We start from the raw sequence: 24,639 nt of genomic DNA, 5'->3' as shown, positions 1-24,639 counted from the left end.
ATTTACTTCACTCAGTCAGATTCTCCTTCACATTCAAAGAAGTGAATGTCTTAGCAACAGCGTTACACAAGGTTGATGGCATTGGGCTGTTACAGGTGACTGAATCCCCAGGAGTCTGGGGATTTGCGTGTCGCTTGGATCCCAGGGTCTGCTATCAGATGGGCAATGCATCAATATGTCTTACAAGCAGGAGGCTCTGCCAAGTTCTCTGTCCTCATAGTTAACCTTAGCAATATCTGCTTTGTCCGTTGTGGGAACGGCACCTCTGCAAAGCTGCAGCACGGTGCGCTGCCTGTGCGCTTGCAGGCATGGGCATAAAGCAGCTGATGAAAGACAAAGGGAAACAGGTGCAGCCCACCCGTGTGCACATGGGGTTATGCTGATTTCTGACACCTCAAACACTTCATCCTGTCCAACTCCTCTTGCTAGTTTGCAGGATCTCAGCTGTCCAGCATGTGCTAGCAACTCTTTGGCAGAATCCGCTACAAAATGCTTGTGTTCTTGGTTCATGAGGTTTCTTATGTCCCCTAAATGTGTTCATGTGTTCCTTTGTTTCCCAAATGTATTTCTGGATAGTATCTGCTGCACAGTATCTGCATGACATAATTGTCATAAAACTGAATTTCTTTTAGATTCATAGCCAAAGCCAAAAAACACACTCTGGAATCCTTTTTCTGCTTGCCTTAAGTTAGGGCCATGTGTATCCGATAATCTTTGACAAAGGGAGGGGGAGGATGGACTCGGACATGTGCGTGTGCCCGTGAACTCCGCACTGACAAGTGCGCAATCAATCCAGCCTTCAGTAAGCGAGCTGTAGCTGGCAGCAATCACATTGATTGTCTCTTGTGGCAGGTACTTCTGCAGAAAGAGTTGGGAGGCTCGGGGGGGAGGAGGGGAGGTGAGTCCCCTCTCACAGTAGATTTCTAGCCCAGTGGGAAAACGGGAAAGGGTGGAGGAACAGGAGAGCCCTGTGCCACCTCCTCGTGAAGCAGCTTGTGTCTGCTGCCCGTCAGGAGAGAGAGGCTCTGTCTCTTAAATTGGCATCTCTATTATCAGAACATCGTGTTCAATTCAACGAGAAGTTTATTTTCATCCTTCCTATAAGTGACTGTGAAGAGGATATGTGCCAGGGCTTTGAGTCACCCACACACTGAACCGTGGCAGTGCAGCACTGCTTGCAATGTACGATTACGGGTAGTAGTAAATCCTTGGTAGGAGGGACTTGCCTTTTACAGTCTTTGCTCTGTACAAAATTAGAAGGCAGGCACTGAAACAGAAACTTGTTTTCACCCCAAGGCAGTTTTGGAGCATGTAAAAAGTGTTAGCTGAGTGTCATGCCAGCATTTCCCATAACAGGATAAAAGTAGTTGCTATTCTCTGATAGTAGGAGGCTTGAGAGCGTTATGAAAATGGTGAGTTGGTATGGTCAATTCTGCAAGTTGCATGCCAAAACTATACTGGTTTAAAACTGACTGATATTTGCATATATTTCCCCTCATGAGTTTTTTTTTCTTTTTTTTTATATTAAAAAAAAAAATAAACTGCCTTTGGTTACCCAATACAAGATGCTGGATGAATGTAGTGGCCATGTATTTTGTCTTAATTATGTGTCTTACTCATTTGTTTGGCTTTCAGTTCTGTCTGGATTTGCAAGTCAGCAAGAGTTCAGTTAATTATGTCGGCCCTCACCACCCAGGCAATTACAGGTGTCTATTATTCTAGTTTCTCTGACAGAAGCCCTGCACTGAGTAGTTTGGATTGCAGTTAGAATAAAACCCACTTGCTTGCCTGGTGTGAGGCTGTAACACGACCCAGATCCCATCGCCCTTTGTCCCTGAGAGACCCACATCCCTGTGACAGGTTTGCCGTTGCGTGGTGTTGCTTAAGGATAAACACAGTGTGGACTGCAATATGCCAACAGAGCCAGTGTCTAATTAAGTGAGAGGATTCAGCTGGAGGAGGCGGTATGGTAATCACTGTTTACCACCTGTGAAAGCCCTGCTGCATTTGACCTTTGGCTCAGTAGGTTTTCCTGGAGGTGTGAGGAGGAAAGGCCAGGCACAGCAGGAGCACGGAGCCTGTCAGTTCAAAGGCCTGCCGCAAGGCTCGGTGAAGATGCTGAGCATCCTCCCATCACCTTCTGGAAGCTTTTGCTTCCATACCTCTCTCAATGTGCAATTGAGAACTCTTAAAGGATGTTGCGGTGCATTCCGGGACTGACATATGGGTTTGGATTTTCAGCTCAACTATTAATAAACAAGAACCAGCGTGGCTAAGTTCTGGTGTAAATGGAATAGCTGGTGGTTATTTCAGAGCAGGAGATTCCTTCTCTCCCTTCCACATGCTCCCCCACGCTCAATTTAAGAGAGCTTCTAGGTGGTGGCTCTGTCCTGTTAGCAGCACAACTACAACATTTACTCATTAGGGTGATGAAAGTACAGCTGATTGTTCAGCCAGCGACATGCTCTGAGGTTGTAGTTTGAGGAGCATTTCTTCTCATAGCAATGTCAGCGTGAGCAGCAATACCACTCGCTCTTGCTTCAGCCTTGCCTTGCAGCTGGGCAAGGAATGGGTTTGGGGAATACATTCAGGCTAAAAATAGCTCAGTGAGAAAAACTGCTGAAAGAACATGCGCTTCAAATTACAGTGCAAGCAGTGCAGGCTCCCAGTGCAACTCCTGTGCTGGAGGCTGATGAGGGCTCAAGGGTGTGTATTAAAATACATGTTGAAGGGTCTTCTGACTGAAACCGCATGCTGGCTATGATCTAGGTCACACTGTGCAGGTCACAGAAAATGGTGAATAATGTTTCATTGCAAAGCAATACATTTTCTTAATATTTTTCTTTGAAGCAGGAATAAAACTCTGGAGCCCAGTGTTCCTCCAGGAAAAAAAAAAATCAGTATTACATATCTCAGCCAAATTGAGAACATTGTGGGGTTGATGCTTGAGGACAAGCAAACAAAGGGAATGATAATAAATCCTAGGGGTTTAGCTCTATCCCATTATCTGTGTATTAGTTTTTATATTATTTTAAATAAAAACATCTGCTGCAGTGATGCTAAAATCAACTCTGATAGCAACTGCTTGGGAAACAGCAGGGAGCCTGCAAGCTGCTCACTGGTAGACCAGAAGCAAGTCTTAGCCCAGCACTAAGACCTGCCATTTTATAAAAACCCTATGATATTCCTAGTGGGATAGTCATGTACTCTTGGGTGCTTACTGGGTAAAGATATGTTTTAAAAAAACAAAAACAAAAACTTTTTTTATTATTTCTTTTTAACTGCACTGTATAAATGATGCCTAATACAATGCCTCTGCTTGATATCCCCCAGACAGACTGTGTCTAGATTGCCAGCCGTCCCTGAGCCCTACAAGAAATGACACATCTCTAGGCTCATGACTCCTCTTCCCACACAGCCAGGAATGCAATTTCAGTCACTGCAGTCAGAGGGAACGGGAACAGGGGGCCAGAAAGACAGAAGACATATCAGTTTGAACTGTAGCACAGGCTACATTTCAGAGTGCATCAAGTAGAGAGATTGTACATGGGTGGAAGTGTCCCAAAATGTCCCGAGTTCAGCTAGGGTGTTCACTGCTGCACAGCCAGTATCAACACCCTGCAATACTGTCCACTTACATGCTAACAGTTGCCACTATAAACCGATCTGATTGCGATGTACCACTGTGGATTTGGGTCACTGGAAGAAATCACAGCTGGATTTGCAGAGAGTAGACAAAGAAATGTTGGTATGCGTCACTTGTCAGCCTGCCTCTGCTGACTGTATGTAAATTCTCATCCACCCTGTCAATTAATGCAAAATCTCTTGAGAAGGGCTGTTCTTGCCAGGGATACAAGCTGCTGAGGATCTCCCCAGACAATGTGAGCCCTGCAGCATATACTTCCCTGCTCCCACTACCATATATCCTTATACAAGGGACTCTTAGGCAATCTGCAAAGCCTGTGAAGCAGCAGATAAAGAGCTGCATGTGTACTGGCCATTGCAAAGTGTTGCTTAAAGCAAGAGTTGGCTCCAGAGCTGGTGGTTTTGATCTGGGTGAGCCTCCTAATCCAGCAGCTTCCAGCCCTAACAGGATGGGGGGCATGCCGTTGTGCTTTGCAGACTGGTTGTAATGTCAGGCTTTACACCGAGGGATAGCTTTCTTAATCACTGAAGTAAAACAAGGCAAACAGCGCTGTCTTGGCTTTGTGTAATCCCTAAAGGGGGGCAAAAAAAAAAAATGATGATTGCTAAAATTGCAAATGCTTCCGGGATAGACAGTCCCTCCTGGGACTGTGTGTGTGAGTGCACACCTGCCACCAAATGGCAGGGATCTCTCTGGCAACACAAACACTTTCTAGTTCTCTGCTGTCACTCACCCACGCAGCATCTCCAAACGGATGGGATATCCCTGCCTCCAGACAGTGTGTCACCATCTGTTGTACTCGTTCCTGTTCCTCTCGTGCATGCTATTGTTAGCCCAGCATTACAGCACAGCTAGACCTGTGGCTTGTCCTCCTGTTATCATTAACCAGGGCTGGCCTGAGCCACGCAGCCTTTGCCCACAACGCACTCTGAATCCTCTTTTGTTACTGCATTGATTTTTTTTTTTTTTAATCTGTTTTTCAAAATCTGAGGTTATCTGTTCATTTTCAATGCAAAGGCTGTTCCTGCCATCAGCATGTGGAAACTCCACTGATAGCTTGAAGATGTGGCTGGGTACCCAGCCAGGTCCTCTGGTCTCAACAGGAATAATCATCAGTTTTGTAGTTATTTCACCAGTGTATATCTCAGTGCTCTGGGAAGCCAGTTTATACAGTTATCCCTGCTGTGGTGAAGCATCTTGTCTGAAAGCACAGACTTGCAGACCTGCTCCAGGGATGTGTCAGCTTCCTGCAGCAAATGGTACTTTGCTGATTTAGTTTGTCTTTTAAGTTGGGCTGTGTGAGGAGCATGACTTGTCACTTCATGCCACAAAGCATGACACTGAGCATTGCAGACCAGCTAACTTACAAGAAATGCGGACAGGATTTGAATTTTAAAATGTTTTCTTCTGTGTGCTCTTCCTCAAAGCTTCTGGGACCCTCCTTAGTTCCATTTCGGATCCTGTGCTTAGTGACGATGGTATAAATCCGGTCAGATATTGCTGGCAAAATCCAGCCAGGACAGGAAATTCTGAGCTTTTGAAGTAGGTGTTCCTCAGCTGAATATAACGTAAGAACTTGTGTAACATTTCATTTAGTCTGTGTTCTCGGGGAGGGATTCAGTTTTACCTCCTTAGAGTTGCTGTCTGCCTGCTGAGGGGCTGCTAGATACAGATACAGCAGAGCAGGGCAACATAAGATGGCAGTGACTCTTCATCAAAGCTAGAAAAGTCCTTCTCTCTGTGCAAACAACCTCCATCATGCAGATTTTCTAGGCATTTCTGGCATGGCTGTAATGTTTTTTTTTTCCCCTGCAGTTGCTGGAATTTTGAGCCCAGGGCCCCCAGCCTGCTTGCAAGTCCATGCCGCCCCGACCTCCCTGCCCCGCTCACCCTCGGCACGAAGGCTGCTATTTCCACACACCTATCATTGTTATCTCCTTTCCTTCTCGTTGTACAGGCTAAAGTCTTTAAGGGTAATTACATGGTGCCTCTAAATACAACTTTCCTTATGACATTAGTACTGGTCTATTTAATCTTTTCTCAAGCAGGAGGGTTTTTCCTGTTGGGTGGTATTTGAAAGCACTGTAGCCACTCCCTGTGATAATTACAGTAATAAGGCTGCAGTTTAGCCTGTCCAGAAAATGGCTTTTGCAGACACCCTCAAATTAGGCTGCTCTCCTTGTAATAGACCAGCTGCTATCTGGAGAGACTGTTGTCAGATCATCACTCTTAATTTTTAATGTTATTGCTGAAAAACTGATGAAGTATTAATTCATTCAGACTTTGATTTGCTCAATTAATACGATCATCTCCAGCAAATAGCAGTGGCTGCTCATCTGTGAGCCTCAGTCTTGATTTTGAGGGCTTTTTTTTTTCAGCAGTGAGGCACATGTGTTTTTATTCTGCTGTTTGTGTCTTGGCCCAGTAGTACTTTGTACCATTTTAATAAACCAAAACTGTTACATCTTTGTACAACACTGAAATAACTGGAGTGAAGAAATCTGTTTCTAATGGGATTTAAGACTCGGGTTTACCAAGGTACTGGGTGTGTTTCCCAGCTGCCTGGGTACGCCTCTGCAAAGTGGGTTTTCAGCCGAAGAAGGCCCCTAACCTCAGAGGGTACTGTCTGTTCCTTCTTCACTTCACTGGGTAAATGCTTGAGCATGGATTGATAAAGGATTGAGCGTCCGTTTCTGCCTTTTGATGTGTGATGTGACAGCTACAGGAAAAAAGATAAAATAAGGATTTCTAGGGGAAAAAATTCCTTGACCTCTCCAGACTCAGGACAAGTGTGCTGCCCGCTTGGATTATTTAACATCTTGAAAAACAAATACTGAAGGAAACCTGCAGTGCTCTGTTTGACCCAAGGAGGTCCCAAGTTGTATACAAAAAAATGAAAACCACCTCACCAGGAGAACCCCCACAAGACCTGATTATATAGCCTCAGCTTGCCAGGTGGGCACAGGCAATAAAATCAGAAAGATTTAGCTCGAACTACATTTGAATAATTGATATGGCTGTACAATATTTATTAAGTAATGTTTGATTAAAACCAGAGACCCTCTGTTCTGACCTGTTTCCTCTCCTTCCCTTTGCCTATTTTCTAAATATTTATTTCCTTTGCTTTTCACCCCCTAGCCTTCCCTAAGATTATTTCAGAAAGGTAGAAACTGCGCTACACTGACCCAGTTTTGCCCTGTGAAAGTGGTAAGCCCAAGCCTCTGTTCCTGGGAGGAATTAAGATCCTGAATGAATGAGGCCACAGAAGTTGTGCTCAGAGCTGCGGGAGGAGGGAACAGTAGTAATTGTATCGGGGTGGCTAGCAACATCAATGTATTAACTGCTGCTTCCTTGGATCATTTCTGGTGAGCCCTCAGGTTTGGCCTGTTGTTGGTAGAAAGTCTAAAACGTGCTTGAATTCTTCCTGCAAAGGTGCAGATAACTCACCTGATGGCATGGCCCCATAGAGCAGTGACAACCTACTGCTGCTGTGGTGCTTGCTGTAGGCCCTGCAGGTATGTGTTTGCAAATGTGATTCCACACCTTAAGAAAGTTTTTTCCCTTCCCCTATCCAAAAAAACACTACAAATTTTGTATGAGAAGTAAATTCTAACTGCTTGGGTATTCTGTAAGCAGCTCACAGCAATAGGCATGGCAAAACTCATATCCACTCTACAAATAAAGTTGACTAGGTTTGAAAGAAAAAGGGATGGGGGTAGCAATGCAAACCTCTTTTCTTTTGGTCTTATATGATTTGAAGTGGCAAATCTGAAGCTGGGTACATTAAAACTGAAAAACATGCAGCGAAATCCCCTCCTGGCTTAGGTTTTGCTTATACCAACTGATAGTCTTTCAGATACGCACTGACCACCTTGCTTCTGTTTGAACTGCATTGCACTAGGTGCTTGGCATTAAATGCAAAAAGCATTTTTTCCTGAGTTTCATGAACAGGTTAAGAAAAAAAACTAATCCAAAGCAATCTTACAGTGACCATCCTCCCAAATGGCAAGGGCTGCCACCACGAATGCCCGCATTGCCACCTGACTGCAGCACCTTGTTCTGGGCAGGATTTTGTCATAGGACAGCACGAATGGCTGGGACAAGCAGAGCAGCCGCCTTTGGTTCCTATTGATTAAGCCCTGCAAATTAAATTAAAGCAATTTCTTTCTGTAATTACTTGTGTTGCAGATCCAAACCAGCTTAAGGACCTGAATCACAATCCAGTGTAAGTTGAAGCATTACAGAACACTCCTGGCTTTCTGCGGATTTCCACTTTGTTCCGTGGCTGCCTGTCACTTTACAGGGCTGGGGCCCAGGCCTTCAGGCATATGCTGATGCCTAGTTTTTGAGAGGAGATCTGAGCCCAAACACATGATGCTACTTGTAGGCAGTTTGGCAGGGCAAAACACACACTATTCTCTTCTCTAAAAATATTTTTCCTTATTTAATTACACTTGCTTTAGCAGTTCTCCTGCAAGTTTACTTATATAACTAAGTTGCCTTGTAATACATTGAACTGTTTTTTATTTCCAGTTTTACATGTGCCACTTATGCCAGAAGACCAATTCAAGGAATTGACTCTGTGTCCCAGAAAAGGCCCTCAATACTGCCTTCTGTGTTTATACCTGCTGCTCTGCTTTTCCCTTCCCTGCTGTGCACTGACCTGCTGCCCTTGCCTTCACAGTGCCGTGAAAAACATGTTTGACTGTCAATTCCCAGCACTGGAGTCAGGGAACTAGAACAGAGCAGTACAAGGAGTTGGTCTTCCCAGAAGGAAATCTTTTATCGGCAGTGACCCAGTCATGTGAAACTTTCTCATCCCCAGGCAGAATTAACTGCCTTCTGCCATGCTTCTTCATCACATCTGCACCAAGTAAATACCCAATGTCTTCAACAGGAGGTGCGTGCTGATTCCTGAGAGATGTGAACCTGCACTGAGAACAGCTTTGAGTCGTGCACAATGTGCAGATCAAAAACTAACACATGGGAGTAAATCCTGCTTGTTGAACCCTTTATGAAAGAACTACTGCGTTTAAAATATATATATATATATATATATATATATATTTTTTTTGCCAAGCATTCAGTGGGCTGCTCTGATACAGTAAACTGCTCTTTTGGACCAGCTGCAGATCGTAGCTCTTGCCTAGGGCTGATAGGGTGTTCTGTAATTAATAATTAATTGTGCATGTGTTGTGCTTCATTACTGAAGCAAGCAAACACCTCTGGTTAAAGGGTTTCTGTCTGGAGGATCTGTTATGGTCACACGCTCGCAGGGCTGGGTTTCTTACTTGCTGATCAGGGATTCACATTGAAGTTCATTCTATTTTTGCAAGTGTAATAAACGAAAGGGAACAACGGCTACCTTTCTCAAGAGCTCTTCAGCCCTAAGAGAAGGGACAGGGTGGTTAAGGTATGTCATGTACAGTTATTCTTGAACCTCCTCTAACACGTGTGTTTGAGCTGCACAGCAGCTCCCTTGAACCTGAAAAGCACCGTAAACAGGAGGCTAAACTGACTCATCGCTTGGAGGCATGAAGAGAACTTGAGCTTTGTCTTTCCTCCTGATTTTTATCCTTGAAGAATGCCTCAGAGTAACTCTGGGAGCAAACACCTTGACTGCAAGGCCAGTCACTGGGTACAGAACAGGTTTTCCAGCTGTGTCAGTGCCTGACCCTGAGAAAGGACACAGGGAACATTAATGCCTATGGCATCCGAATGTGTAAGTCCTGGAGACAGTCCTGAAATACCTCAGCTATTGCCTGCATTTCCCCCAGTCCTCCAGCCTTTCCCCAGTCTCTCTACTCCTCTTCCCCTCAGTATATGTATATTTTCTCTGTAGCCTGAAAAACTGAGTCCATAATGGAAAAGAGGCAAAACATGGGAAAAAAAAATCCCAAATCCTCACACAGCACCAGGTCCTTTGAACACTGCAAGCTGTTAATAAAATAGCACAGCCTCATGAAACGCCACAAGCAGCATCGCCCCAGCCCGCCTGCTGCCAGGGTATCGTGGAGCTGGGAGGGCTGGAGACTCCCTCGGCTTGCACGCACGCCCCCGGAGCCAGAGCGCAGCTCTAAATATAGAGCTCCATCACGTGCGAGGAGCCGAGGCTGCTGCAGACGCCCACGCTGCGCTCGCTGGGGTTATTTTTAGCATCGGTGACAAGGTAACCTGGATGATTCCTGCCAAATGAGGAGGACACGTATTAAACTGTACACAGCCAATTAGCGGTGACAGACAATCTCTTCTTTGTGCCTGCCCTTCTGTCTCTGAAGTAAATCTGTGCCGTGTCTTCCCAGCCAGTCTGAAAGTATGATCTGAAACTGGGACAGTTCCCTAATTTCTGCTTCAGCCAGTGGGAGTTTAAGCACAGTCAGGGCTTCATTTTAAAAGAATAGAAAACAAAACACAATACAAAACAACAACAACAAAATAATAATCATTCTCCAGGTGAATTTAGACCAGTCCCTAAACTGGGCTAAGTTCAGTGCCTTCAGCCTTCTGCATTAGGGCTACTAGTAGTTTGTACCTCTGTCCCCCTTTGATCAAATTCAGATGAAATATTCCCCAGAGCCCTGTGAATTCAGCCCCCTTTCCCTCTGGATGTCTTTCCAGTGAGCAAAGGTGTGCTGAGACGCTTCTGTGAGGAAATGGCGCTGCACCCGCTCTTCCTGCAAACAGGGCACAGTAGATCACGTTTCCCTTTATTACTGCTTCGTGCTGGAGTGTCGTGCTTTATGCTATTAGGTTGCAAAGCTGAAATGCTGTTTGCTTGGTGTTGCTCTGGCTTCAGAGGTGCTGTGAACTTCACGCTTTGTTACATGAAGCTGAGCTCCAGACCAGGGTCTGCATCTAGCTACATCTGCAGTTCCTGGACAAGCTAATTTGCCTTTCAAAGAACCTCAGGGCAGCACTAGAACTACAGATGCCCAGATGTGGTGAAGTACTGAGTATAGCTACCTCTTTTTTCAATTTACATTGCTATGAAACCTTGCCCCAGGATCATCTGCTTGTCCATGCCAGGATTTTCAATATGATTACACTCAGTTTTAGGTGCTTGAGGTTTGGTTCCTCTCAGAGTCCACGAATCTGTCATTCTTCCTGCCCGACTCCTTTTATACCCACACTGCTGTATCAGAATTCCCATCTCCATAATCTTTTAAGCACTGCTTGATGCGTCGTGTCTACTTATGCAAATATCCAAGGAGGTGAAACAGAACATGAAGTGAAAATTACAAGTATAATCTTTTCCGGGAATTCATGTTTTCATTGAAACACTAAGTAATAACGGAGTGCCTTTAACTGTGGTTAGACAAAGCGTGCTCGAGAAGTATCAGCCACCCAGGCAGTTCAAACATGAACTTTCTAAACAGTCAGGTATCAAATTTAATTAAACAACCCCTTTTCCTGCGTCATTCCTCAGTCTAGCAACTATTCTGCTCCTCCAGGTCTCAGCTTAAACCCCTTCCAGAACAAAGTGAGTCTATAAGGCAGAAAGCAGTTATTGCAAATAATTGTACTTGCAGATGCCTTTCCTGCCTCTTGACACAAAGAGCTCTCAATTCACTGAATTCCACTGAGGGCTTATTATCTGCGCTCCGAACACGTAATAATTGGAAACAAGACCTGTTGGGAGCTGGAGTATCCAAATCTCTGTTGTCTAATGCACAGTAGAATATTGCAGGCACATGCCGGGGCCTGGGGCACTGGGGATGCATGAATTAGTAAGAGAAAACATGACTGGAAAGGGAAATCTGGGGAGAATGGAATACTGCCATTTTGGATGGAGGCGGAGGGAGAAGTGCATGTTTCCACGGCAACAAGTGGTAGACCAATTTGGCTTGGGAGCACAGGAGATGGGAAACGTGCTTTTCAAAAGCAGCAGTGCACATAAATGAATCCTCAATTCTGTACTCAGAGTGATGTCAGTCAGTAGTAAGTCCGAAGTAAGTGGACTTGCACTGCTGTAAAAGTAGAATCTCACCCAAAAAATGTAATGGAACTCCTTGTGCTCTTTTTTAGAAGGAATGGGTTGGACAGTAAAGAAAAATAAGTGTTTTAGCTTTGGTTGCATAAACACTCATGAGTGTGATAGCAGAGTTGGCTTTCTTGCTAGATTCTCAACTGCTATTGAAATGTTTTTCAACTAGAACCACTTAAAAAATACAGTGGTTTAGAGAAAATGCTATTCTTTTGTCTCCCCATCTTTTATGTTACTTAGACACTGTTATTTGGTATATTTTGCACATTATATACGTCAGCACAGCTTTCCCTCCAGACTACAGAGCTAGGCTGTGTTAGCTGTGAGAAAGGCAATTTTCTAGACCGCTATAGGCTTTCAAATCCCTACAAACGAGTGGTAAAATATTGATCTTGAAAACAACTGCCTATTTACTTGCTGTTCTTATGCAGACAGCTATCGAATAACTACTCTCTAATCTGCCCGTACATTATTCTCTTGTGCGAAATGACAGGTCTGCAGCCCGATGGTACATGCAGATTCGGATCTCAGCAGGCAAGTCCCATCGCTATTATCAAAGCGTTGCCAGTACAGCAGCAATGTGCTCTAATCTGCACAGGTAATGGCAAAACTGTACAGAGAGCGCACAGCTCTTGGGTCCCAACTGCCTGGCAATACTTCACATCTGAGCGCTCAGTGGCATGTTGCTTAGCTATAAACTTCCAAGTTGCCACATCTACAGAGAGATTAAGTCACACAAGTACCATTAAATGAATGAATGTGAAGACCTCAAAATCTCATCCAGGATTTTTACTCTTCTTCCTAGCATGATTACATTTCAATGCTACCGCCGGGTTGTGCTCTGAGTGGGGGCTCTGGGGTGGTCTTGGTTTGGGGAGTGAGAACTACTCAGAAACTCCAGAGGGATGTATCTAGTGCCTTGACTCTTTGGCCTTTACCAGTACCCATTTTTAGGTTTGGGATTTATTGTTAGTTTTTGGACACGTGCTTGGTTTTGCTGGCGTAAATATTTTCCTGCATGTATCCATCACCTGAGCTTGCCTGTATGGTCACATTCTATTCTGGTGGGTGAGTTAAGAGCTGAGCTGAACTCTGCCAGTGCACATATGTGCTGGAAGTTGTGTGGGAGATTGCTTCCAATCTGTTTTGCCATTCCTGGCTATCCCAGCAATCTCTGCACCGTCTGTTCCCCAAGATGCGCTCAACCTGCCACGTTCCAGAAGGAAGGAGCTAAATGAAAGCCTATCTTCCAGCCCTCGGAACAAAGATGGCTTTTAGCCATCCTCTTGACATTACCATTGAGACTAATAGCCTGCACCACAGCTTGCTGCATAAGATTGGAAGAAACAGATCTTTCCTGCATTTATCCATAAACAGTACATTTCCTGGCTTCTGGTGATGACCAGTCCTTTTTTTCACCAATAGAGTAGCTTCCTTTTAAAATCCTTGTACTGACACTTGACTTGAGTTATGACTCCTTTAAAATAATTCTCCAGGCTCATTATTAAGCAAGTTAAATAGGAAATGAAAAGAAAATGATGAAGCCTCAAGCTGCAATTCCATTAGACCTTTCACACTAGGCAAAGGCAGGCTGTGTTGCAGAGAGGTGACCTTCCAGGCATTTCAGCATCATGAGGTGTGGCTGGCTAGCTATAAGAGAATCTTCTCGCTCAGTGAATGTTCTGTGATGGTCCAACTGGTTTTTAAGGATGCAGTGGGATGGAAACCTTTTTTTGTGCGTTTTAGAGTCATAAAATTAGGTGCCTGACCTGTGAAGACATTTCATAAGCAATTAACTGGCCAAAACATTGGAATTAACAAAGTCAAAGTGCAGCTTGAAATGTTTTTGTGAAATAAATACACAATGTTAGAAGAACGAGGCCATGATCAAGGTCTATTTCCTTTCCTAAGATGATGGGCATTAATGTGGCAGATCCATAACTGGCTCTGGCTGTAACTCTTGGAACTCAACGTAAATTATGTGGTATTTTCTACTTGTATGGGATGTACGTATTTTTTGTGACAGGAGCTGTCATCTGCTCTGTCTTGTGCAGTCACTTGCACCACACCGTTCTCCTTTGGGTGTGAAGTGCTACCATGCTACAAAGAATGAACAGCAGCTCCTGAGACTGGAGGACAGTGATTGCTCCATCTCCAACATTGCAGGGCATCGTGAAGTTTACCCAAACTCTCATCTACATTTGTTCAGCAGCTCATTTCCTAGCTGAGGGCAAGTGTGGTGATGGCAGTGTGTTTTCTTCTGTGAGCTCTGGTCTGTTAGGACTCGTGCTTCGATCTGTATGCATGTCTCTCATTCCCTGTCCCCTGAGGTAAAGTTTAATCAAATGCATACACACGAATACGCTAGCCTAAATATCAATAAATGTTTCTTTCAGGAGAGGCTTGAGATATTTAATATTTAATAAGCCTCAAAAATGAACTTCTGTTCATGTTTCTCAATTTGATTCCAAGCGTTTTGGCGGCAAGCAGTGCACTCTGTCCCAGTGTGGGCAGGCACAGCACACATTATTTAGCACTCCACTTTGTCTCATCTAAAATATTCATGCTTTCAGATATCCAAATGTAGCTCTTCAAGGGGAAAAAAAACAAACCACACGCACACAAAACAAATGGTGCAGTCTGAGCCTCACAGTCACCCTAAATCTTTGCTCTAGGCTGCCTGCCACAGTCATGCTATTTCTCCCACAGCTCTACCCTGTTGCCCTGGTTACTGATCAAAACCAGACCATGCCGACCATCCCCGCTGTCCCTGCAGCTGGGCTTGCACAAACACCTTACCCATGCATGGGCAGTGCTGCTGAAGTTCCTTCTTAAAGCAGAAATACAGCCACCAATCCACACAGCAGCTTTCCCTTCTTCAAGAGTATGCAGCTATAGAAATTGCCTTTGTCCTCAAATTCAGCTGGTGCTGACAGGGCAAAACCAACATAACTCTCTTATGAAGTTAAAGCGCTAGCCTTCTTGGAGGACCTCAACAATCTTAATTACATCAGCAGAGCTGCAGGTAAATCTGGCAGTCCAGTGACTTCTGTCTTGTTCTGCATTGAAATCAAGGGAACCCATGCAGAAGAAGCAGTTAAAAATTTTTTATGTGACTATTAACAGCTGAAAATGCGATGTGTTGGTTTGTGATTCACGGCAGGAAATGGGCTCAGAGGTGGGTGCCAGTTTCTCGTCTGAAAATACTCTGAGGCCATTTCATTGGAAAGGGAGGTTCGTCCCTATTCTTAGATACACTTACTTTGAGAGCTTCATTTCAATTTGCTGCCGGATTTCCTGTCTTTCCTCATCTGTCCTCCTTGGGAAAATATTCCTGTCTTCCAGCTCCTGCTTACTCGGTCTGTTCCGTAGTTTTACTGCCAGCAGTTCTTTCTTGCATTTTCTTGGCAAAGTACCTGGGGCATGGATTGAAAAGGAAGTTATTAGAAAGACAGTTCCTGAAGATGAAAAACGTATCAAGAGTGGGAAAATATAGACAGACAGCAACTTTTATGTTCGCCTTTGTTAGCATTCTGTTAGTCCTTATGTTAGCAGTTTTACACTCTAGTTTGAGCAGTGCTACAGTTGTGCTTGTGAGCAGGGCTCAGATGCAAAACTGCTTACAAATGCAGAAGGATTATGCTCTTCTGTTATCTTTATTGCCTTTATCAGCAAGCAGTGCTCTCAGGTGAAAAGTATTTGCAGCTGAAACATAATTCACATCCCTAGTTTAGAAATCAAAGGCTGTGCATCTTGCCTCAGCCCTCTGAGCACCCCTGAAGCCCAGAGGAACCCCTGTTTCCCGAATCATTTGCAGAAGGATGGGATGGCTCTGGGACGTGTGCCCCTTCTGCTCTGGGTGAGCAGCAGGCATAACCAGCGACAGGCAGTAGTAACTGAAACAATCAAAGTTGTTCCTTGCTCACTGTACTTTTATATATATATATAAAAATACAGTTTTTAATGTCATTGTGCTTTTCAGGCATAAAAGATCAGAGTTGTGAGCAGACACTGCGTACAGCATTAAATGTAAGCCATTACTTAGACCTGCTTCCTGTCCAAGGTGACAGTGTGCCATAACTGAAATTTAAATCAATACTGTACTCCTGACACTGGGCCTTCCCTTCAGAGGAGAGCGGGGGAAAATATCCCAAAGAATGAAAGAGAAGGACGTGTTTTATGGCAACTTGCAAAATGTGGCAAGTTAATTGGACATTTGGGTAATGCGAGACAAATATTTATTGTGATTGCATGACCCATCGTGCTTATTGTAAAATGGGCTAATGCATGTTTTCCGTCAAAAAAAAGATGATCTAAAGCATTGCCATCACAAAAGAATTCTTTGTAGGAGGACGTGCAGAAGCTGCTTTCATTAGGAGTTTACTGCTCTTTAGTGTGCTGGATGCTGAGTCCTTGCTGCTGCCCCTCTGGTGACATTAGAAGCATCCTTTCACTCTTGCTGCAGGGAATTGGGTTTGAGCTCAGATGTTTTTCTCTCTCTGCTGTAACTCTTGAGACTTAAGCATGCTAAGCAAGTGAAAATTGGACTTCTGAGTTTAGAAAACTATTTTGCCCTGTGCTTGGAAAGGTACACAATAAAATGGCTGTAAGCTCTAACTGCTTGCAAAGAAATTAGTCTTCATTTTCAAATGCAGATTGGAAGTGTGAGGTGAAGTCTGTATCTGCCGAGGGGTGGGATGCTCATGATGGGAGAAAGAAGAGGGACGTGCTACCAAAACCAGTGGGCTGCTGCGTCATCCCAGTTGGGCTGCAGTCATATTACAGGGAGGTTGTGGCAAGCAAATTTACACCAGACGCCTGTTTGCTGCTACTGCCTTGTACTGACTGGCCCTTCTGTTGTCCAGTCCAGGACTTCAGCAGTCTGAAAACGATCCATGCAGAGTGGCACCACTCAGGTGGGGTTTAGTGTAGTCACGGTACTCAGGGACTGCAGGTACATCCTTGCATTTACTTGGTCTTGGGAGCATGCTGTGTAACGCAGGGTTCTTTGGTTTGGTTTCTTTTTACTTTAAAGGTGGTAAGTCTTTTGTTGCTGCTGCTGTTTTTTTGTTGTTTAATTTAATGCTTCACCTTCTCTAGGAAAGGTCACATCATTTTTAAAGAAAATGACATTTAATTGGTGTTTTTATTTGGCATTTGAAATAGGATTAAAGTCTACTTTTTTACAGGATGCTCTGGAGGTTGGCAAGATCCTAAATCCTAAATAGATTCTCATTCCCAAACTCAGGGGTTTTATTTGCTCAGGATCTGTGGGCCTACATTGTTATCACTATTGATCTTGAATTTCTGTATACAGAGGGGAGAAATCTGTATCACATCCACACATACATCTTGGGAGTGCTGGGGCAGAGTAGATATGGTATCCCAGTGCGAGCAGGGGAAAGACTCTTTACAGGTGCAGTGTCCTAAAATTAAACATTTTAGAAGATACAACTGGGACAAAACCCTACTTAAAGTCAGAAAGCTGTGTTCTTGTTTAGCACCTTCCTCACCTAATGCTTTCAAAGTCTGCTTTAAACATTAATTAAATAAAGCTGTACAGCCCTCTGGGAATCAGCAGCTGTATGTTTAACACATGGGTAAAAGAAGCTAAATTATTTGGTTGATGCCACACACAGCCTTCTGCTGAATGACTATATGACTCCATCAGAAACATTTGGATCACTGAGCCACCGGCCTGGGACTCTGTGGAGCTTCTTCAAGCCACCAGAACTGGAATGGGTGAAAAATGGTTGTTTGCAGCGCTCAGCCTGTACAGCACATGAACAAACAGAACTCCTTCAGGAACCAACCTGCAACAAACACGTTTAGGGCTAGCAGATTCCCAGGTATCCCTGAACATGCTCTCATTTTCACCTGCAAATTTTAAACAGGCAGTAAGGTGAACTTGGGCATGTCAGGAGACTGCTGCACAGCGACTGCACGTGCACGTGAGGTCTGATGTCTCCAGAACATGCTGGACATACTGTCCATGTGCTGGCTGGCTGTGGAGTGGATTTACAGGCACTGAAATGCATCCTGGGTGCACTGAAAGCAAAATAAGTATACACTGTACAGCACATGTGAATGTCTGTGCAGAACTCCTTGGAAGGAAACAAGGAAGCTCTACACATGCAAGTGTTTTATTATTATTATTATTAATTTTATTTTTTGAGATGTGCCCTAAATGGTTATTCTCCCATGTGTCAGTGACAGCTGAGGTATGAGCCTGCTCCCATCAGGCTGTTAGAAAACTATGTGCCATGCCATGCTAGATCTGATCTTTGAATTATGGGAGTACAAGGGCTAGAGTCACAGTGATTATTTGCACGGATGAGGTCAGGGCTCATTTTCTGCTGTCCTCATCCCATTGAAGGTCAGCTGAAACTTATGCTTTGCAGATAAAACACTGGACTTTTTTTGCAGGAAGTCAGTTTTTGAAGCTGCTGTGGAGCCATTGACTCAAGCTAGCTCAATGTGTTCCCTAGAGACTTGTATTTCAAAGTGAGGTGGAATAATGCAATGCTTTGCTTGCAACAAAGTAAAATGAAGCTGCTCCTTGGGGCTCTGTCTATTCCCAGGCTGCTCCGCTGCACACTTAGAAAGTCTACTACTTTGTGAAATTAAAAACACAAATCATATCTGAAAAACCTCAACTTTAACCCAAATCCTGCTGTGGTATTAGAGGAGCAGAGAGCATGCAACCCACACAGGATAAGCCGTGCTCACTTCATCCAGATGTTAGGATTTCTAAAAGGCTTATGCTATAGCCACTCCCATGGTCCATATGCACTGTGCACTGATTAATCTTTAGGATAGTTCACCAAATAAAAATGCAAGAGATCTGGATTAAGCTGATCTGATAGCTTAAGGAGCTGTTCCCCATGCCTGACCAATTGGTTTAATTCCTGGAAAATAATACCTGCCAGGCAAAATGAAAGGAGGGAGGTGATGTTACCCCCTTCGTGAAGATGCGCCAGGAAACACTGGGTAGTTGGTCCATTTTCATCTTGACTGGCCCACTGGTGGCCAGTTCTGTTATTCCACCTCCTGCAGAAACCCATATCTGACGTGTCAGCATTAAAACCAACAAATAAACCAAAACAAGAAAAAGGGGAGGAAAAAACAAAAGGAAATAAAGCCCCAAACTAGTTTGTCTCAGCACCATGAGACAAAATCCTTCCTGATCACTATCTCAGTGGAAAGTGAATCTGCAAATACCCTCATTTATTTTTGTCAGTAAGATACCTTCAATGCCACTGTGTCCCATGACCAAGCTATCTCAGGCAGGATCTTGGCTGTTGCCTATTACACGATTTATGGCAGCTCAGCTAGGTCAACAATAAGTGCTTTGAAAATTCACACCTTTTTCATGCTTGGTCTGCAGATTCCTGACAAAAGTTCCTGTTTTAATTCAATTGAATCCTGACATTTAATTTCCTGTATGTTTACTGTTCTTTCTATCAAGCAAAAGGCAAATCCGAATACTGCACGCTGATGGAAAGACCTTGTGCACACTGGTTATCAGCTCTAGGCTACATGAGAGTAAGGTTATTTTTAAACAAGACTACGGTCTCATCTTCTAATTTTGAAAAGTTTCAAAGAGCTCTTTATTCAATACAGTGCTAATGGAAAGCAAAGATACAATTCCTTGCTTTTTCCAGCATCGTGTGTGACCCGTACCAAGTTCCGTGTACCTGTTGGGCTGTTGCAGTGATGCACTACTCTGCATGGCAGCAGCAAGGGTGAATTTGGTGACGTGCTAAGGCAGTACACTGATCATAAAGTAACTTTGGATGAATGGATGGTTTTGTCTCCTGACTTGCAAACCAGCACAGCTGTGTTTTTTAAAGTAGGAAGAACTTGGAGCTTTTCTGGAAATTATTCTGGTGCTATCCCTGTCTCTACTGCTTCTCTCATGCCCGCCCAAAATGCAAACAGATGCATTTGAATGGATGCTGGCATAAGCAGTGCCACTAGTGTAAAAACCAGAAATGCCTTGCAATGGGCAGCATTGTGTCTCCAAAGCTTCTTTCTCCTGGGTGGAATAACCATCCCACACCAGGAATTCTGTGGATTAAGCCACCATTTGCCCAGCTTCCTTGTACCTATCCATGGCAGCCTCCTTAGACACTAAACAGCTGAAACCTTGCATGGTCTGGATTTGTGTTGTGCCCCTGAAATATGTCTGAACTCCACCGCTATAGCAATTAGGTCTTTTGTAAATGCTTATTTAGAATCTGCAAGGACAACATATGTATTGTTAAAAAAAAATAAGCGCAGCACTGTATGGGCTGCTGCAGGGAAAGTTAACATCCCAGCCAGACCCAGTACACTTCTGCAGGTAAATACTAATCTGTATGTAGTCACCACACTACCTAATTTCATAACAGTTTTCAGCCTTACAAATAAGGCATCTGACAGTCTATCTACACATGTATGTGTGCATATCCCTAGCACGTCACCACAAGAGCTGGGGAAACAAGTCTGTATGTGGTTCTGGCCCTTGGCATTTTAAATTTGTGTCCTTGATCTTGTTCAATAAAACATTCGAGAATGTATCAGCCCCACCCCGTTTATATTCACCAGTCAGACCTATAAACGTTTCCATCTGGCTTTTACATCTCGTAGTGCTCATATTCAGAAATGTATTTAATAAATTCTGGGAGGCATGCCCTGCCCAGTCATAATGCTTTACCAGTTATGACAGATACACAAACCATTGTATGAAGCAAGCCATACACAGAATCATAGAAAAATTAAGGTTGGAAAAGACCTTCAAGATCATCTGGTCCAACCATTCCCCTACCACCAATGTCACCCACTAAACCATGTCCCTAAGCACCATGTCCAGCCTTTCCTTGAACACACCCATCTATGGGTTCAGGGAAATGAAAGACTTGGGAAACCCGTCTACCAGTGCAGATGGAGGCAAAGAAGTTGCTGAGTACCTTCTCCATGTCTGTCGTTACCAGTTACTCAGATATAGAAACTCACTCCTAATATAAGAAATTAGCCACCTATAATTGCTTCCACGCTACTATTTTCACCCTTCAGTCTATTTTAACAAACGTTAAAGGCGCATGGTGGCCCTTGGGGACTCCTCCTGTCCCCCCAGTGCAGCAGCCCAAAGGAAGGTGGGTCTTCTCTTGTGTTCTTCCTTGAGGCTCCGTGCAGAAGGGCTGCCACCTCTCGCATGAGGGCTGGCGGATGGGAAAGAAGCACTCACACAATCCCCAAGAATCAGCAAGAGTTCTTTATTGCCGGGTGTTTGGTGGCTCCAAGCTAATGCTTGGGATGGAGCCTGAGTGATGATGAGTAGAGAGCTCACCAGGCCCTGCTGCAAAGCTGATGGTGTTCTCTGATGGCACAGAGCAAAGACTTGCTGGGGTAGTCCCAGGTCGATGTGGCCGAGGTGGATCCACTTCCGTGGGTTCCTCCACCTCTTCTTGTGGACCCTGCTCCATGGGCTCCACGGTGTTTGGCAGGAGGACAAGCCAGTCCTTGCCTGGGACTGCCCACACGGGATGCCTGCCATCAGGAATATTTTCAGGCCAGGGTGCCGAACCAAGGGGTCACCCAGTTCCATGTTTAGGCCCCATGCCGCTGTCCAGTTCATTTCCAGGCATGGATTCAACGCTGCTGTCTGTTTTACGGCCGCGGCTGGGTCCCACGCTGCATTCTGGCCGACAGGCACACCTCTGCTCCCCACGGCTGCCTGCCTCATGCTCCCACCTTCGCTCCACACCACCACTGCACCACTGCTTAGGTCCATGCCCCCTGTCACTGTATGTCTGAGGGGCCGGCCTGTTCCCTGCATCGATGCAGTGACAGTGATATCTCTGATACATGTCTGTGGGCCGGGCACCAGACGTCCCCCAGGCACTGGTGTCTTTTGTGCCAGAGGTGCTTTCCCTCTGCCCATGACACATCTTGCTCTGTTAGCTGCCATCCTTCTCAGTGCTTCCTCAGACTGCTTCGCTGTCCTCACACCAAGGAAGGCTGCCGCTCACCTTGCTCCTTCTCTAGAAGCCTTCCTGCCGCGTACGCTGGCTCTCAGAGGACTGAGTAGCTGAGCAAGTGGTGGGCCAGCTGCAGGGGTCCTGTTTTATAGGGCCCGGGGCAAAGGCGGGGCAGCAATGGCCACTGTGACCTCAGCAAGCCTCTGTGATGCCCAACGTGAGTGGCCCAAAGGCAGCTGTGCTGGGAGCAGCCTGGAAGATGCCCTCACGTGGAGGAAGGAGGAGGGTTGGGGGGGCTGAGGGCCCTTTTTCTGGGGCTGGCTCCCCCAGGCCATTTGGCTTGCCAGAGAGAAAGGCTGCCCTGTGCAATCCTGCCTCAACCCATTTTTCTTCAGATCTCCAAGGGTAAGAATCTCTTGTTAACAGCAGAAATTACATGTACTAGGTTATTTCGTGTATTGTTTACATGCATGCATAATACTTAATGAGTTCACCATTGCTATAAAACTATAATCAAACTGAAAAATAATATGGTTAATGTAGTCCTAATAAATGATTTAGGAGGAGGTGTGCTGAATATGGGATAGATAAGCTTCTACTGAAACAAGTTAATGATCAGAGTTGCTACTGACTAGAAAGCTGATTTAGCCTTTTCATAATACCAAACACAACAGTATGGATAGCTATACACATTATGTTTTCTTAAATTGAATGATATAGTTATGAGGAAGAAGTTTTCTGTTTGGTCTGATTTGGTTTTGTTTCATGTGGTGTAGTCACTATTTCAAAGGGCAGATTTCAGGGGATGTCTGCAACTGCTGCTGTTACGTAGCAGTACAAAAGGTACAGAAGTCACCAAAAGGGTAAAGCATACAGATACATTGACTTATCAGCATCACTCTGTGTCCTCTTATTATGCAGTACCTACCAAAACAGGCATGATCACAGTCACTATGATGTAAACATAACTTCAGATCTTCACCAAGATTCCTTAGAAAAGTTGATGTGACAACTGAGGAATGCACACTGCTCAATATTTTCTGTTCTGTGCTCCCATGTTTAGAGCATTCGTTAGGCTACAGTGGTGTATCTTTATAATATAAGTGACTTTCCTTACCAGAAATAATGGAGTCATTCAAGACTTCTTCATCCTGATAAAAAACAGAGTCTTCCTTGAGCTCTGAGTTCATGATCATGTTTTCTTTGTTCTCATCAGACTCTTTAACTGAGTTCCGCTTATTTTCTGAGTCACTGCTGTAACCCAGTGAGTTCTCCTTTTCTTTGTTGCGCTCCATGCTAGACGTTCGGGATGGACGGACATCCACTCTTTTTTTTGGAGAGCCTTTGCTTTCTCTTCCATGGAAGCTGTGGGTGGAAGGTGCAGAGCCCAGTTTTTACAAAAGACTGGTTTATTGCCACAGTAGGAACTTATAGGAGAATGACCAGAATGGCCTGTAGCTCGTTAAGGCCAAAGCAGAGAGTTCAGCATGGGACAACAAGGAATAGCATCCTCAAGAATTTGTTGACAATGTCTATTATGGATCTACTTTCCTATCTTTATCGTAAAAATAAAGTACAGAAAGGTAAAGACTAATATATTATTTTGCTATATAAAAATGTGCTATACTGTACTGATAAAAAAAAAAAAAAAAGCATAAAATATTACCATTCTGATACTTTATGATCATGGCAAAGGTTTAACATGACCTAGAAATGGTATTGTATGAATCTGTTCCCCATGACAATAGCTGCTATGGTGCTGAGAAATGTTACCAACTTAGCTCCAAAGCTCTGTTGGAAAAGGTTATCTCTGTCCTTCTCTAATACAGAGGAGGGTTTATAACAAAAAACAGATAAAACACCCGACATACTCCCGTACAAGCATTTGTATTAGGAAATGCATAGCATGTATGCTCACGTATAAGCCAAGAGACATAGTGAAATAGCATGTCTCACCTACTCATATTTACAGCACTCTTTGCCTTAGCTATCTAACTTGTTATCTGTTGGGGAGAGTTTAGAGTTTCTTTGCAGTAGGTCAAGGATTATCAGATGATTCTACCTGTTGAAAAGCACCTTCCATGTCACAGTAGGCTCTTTATAAAGGAAGAACATACTTTAAACTAACTGCCAAATCAAGCCCTTTAACCAGGGATAGATGTTCAAAGTAATGAGATCAAGAAGAAAACAGGCTCAAGCCGTAGGATAAAATGCCAATAACAGGGGAAGGACATTTACCAAGAAAAATGATTTAGTGGAATGACTCTCCCCATGCACCCATATAGCCAAGAGGCTGCAGGTACCTGTCCTGCCGGTGTTTGGTGGCCAGAGCCCTGTGCAGTTCTTCAATGACTCTGCTGGGAGGTAAAGGCAGGTGGACGGCAGCCAGATGAGGGGAGCCGGTCGGCGTTGTTACCTGTCCTCTGACGTGGGGATCAGAGCTTTTCTGGCCAGAGGGATGGAAGAGAGCAGCTTGTCCTGAGATTTGGGAGGAACCGACAATTACGTAATTCTTCAGGATAGTGGAAGGAGGAGATTTCATGGCTGGGTCATCCGTGTCGCTTCCTGCTGTCAAAACACGAGGGTAAGAGGTCATGCAATGCTGCTTGTGTTTTGGCGCACAGAGCTGGCACTGAAATTAATTCTTCTGTTGAACAGAAGAAAATGGTGATGTTTTCTTCTTGCTAAGAGGTAACTGGCTAAGCTGATTAACCATCTGAATTCAAAAGGTTCATGCTGCACAGATCTAGATCTTTGATCTAGAAAAATAGATGCTTTTCTCATTCCCCACACAGATTCTCCTGTTTTCCAGCCCATCATTGCATTCTTGATCATCAGTGCTGTTCCTCCTAACTGCCAACAGCCTGTGCTGCGGCAGCTTCCCAATCTAGCACTTTCTCTGCTGGCCTCTGGCAGACGGTATTAAAATTTATGCACTGTGGTTTTCAGTCAGGACAAAATGTACCACTGTCTATTATCTGCTCCTCTGTGATCACTGTGCAGCTTAGACCTTTGTCTTTCGTATGCCAGTTGAGGAAATGCCAAAA

At 44.4% G+C, this 24,639-nt stretch overlaps 1 protein-coding gene across 2 annotated transcripts in view; it reads right to left on the bottom strand.

The window, feature by feature from the left end:
• PHACTR3 (phosphatase and actin regulator 3) overlaps positions 1-24,639 on the bottom strand; it is a 106,512-nt gene that overhangs the window by 12,913 nt on the left and 68,960 nt on the right. For both annotated transcript variants that reach the window (XM_035343647.1, XM_035343648.1), the window contains exons 6-8: positions 23,896-24,157; positions 22,710-22,957; positions 14,893-15,046 (exon numbers count right to left, since the gene is read on the bottom strand). In XM_035343647.1, coding sequence (XP_035199538.1) covers positions 14,893-15,046; positions 22,710-22,957; positions 23,896-24,157 — 664 coding nt within the window. The remainder of the gene's footprint in view (positions 1-14,892; positions 15,047-22,709; positions 22,958-23,895; positions 24,158-24,639) is intronic.

The sequence above is a fragment of the Oxyura jamaicensis genome, chromosome 20 (genome assembly GCF_011077185.1).
Source record: "Oxyura jamaicensis isolate SHBP4307 breed ruddy duck chromosome 20, BPBGC_Ojam_1.0, whole genome shotgun sequence".
NCBI lineage: Eukaryota > Metazoa > Chordata > Aves > Anseriformes > Anatidae > Oxyura > Oxyura jamaicensis.
This window is presented reverse-complemented; position numbering and strand designations above follow the sequence as displayed.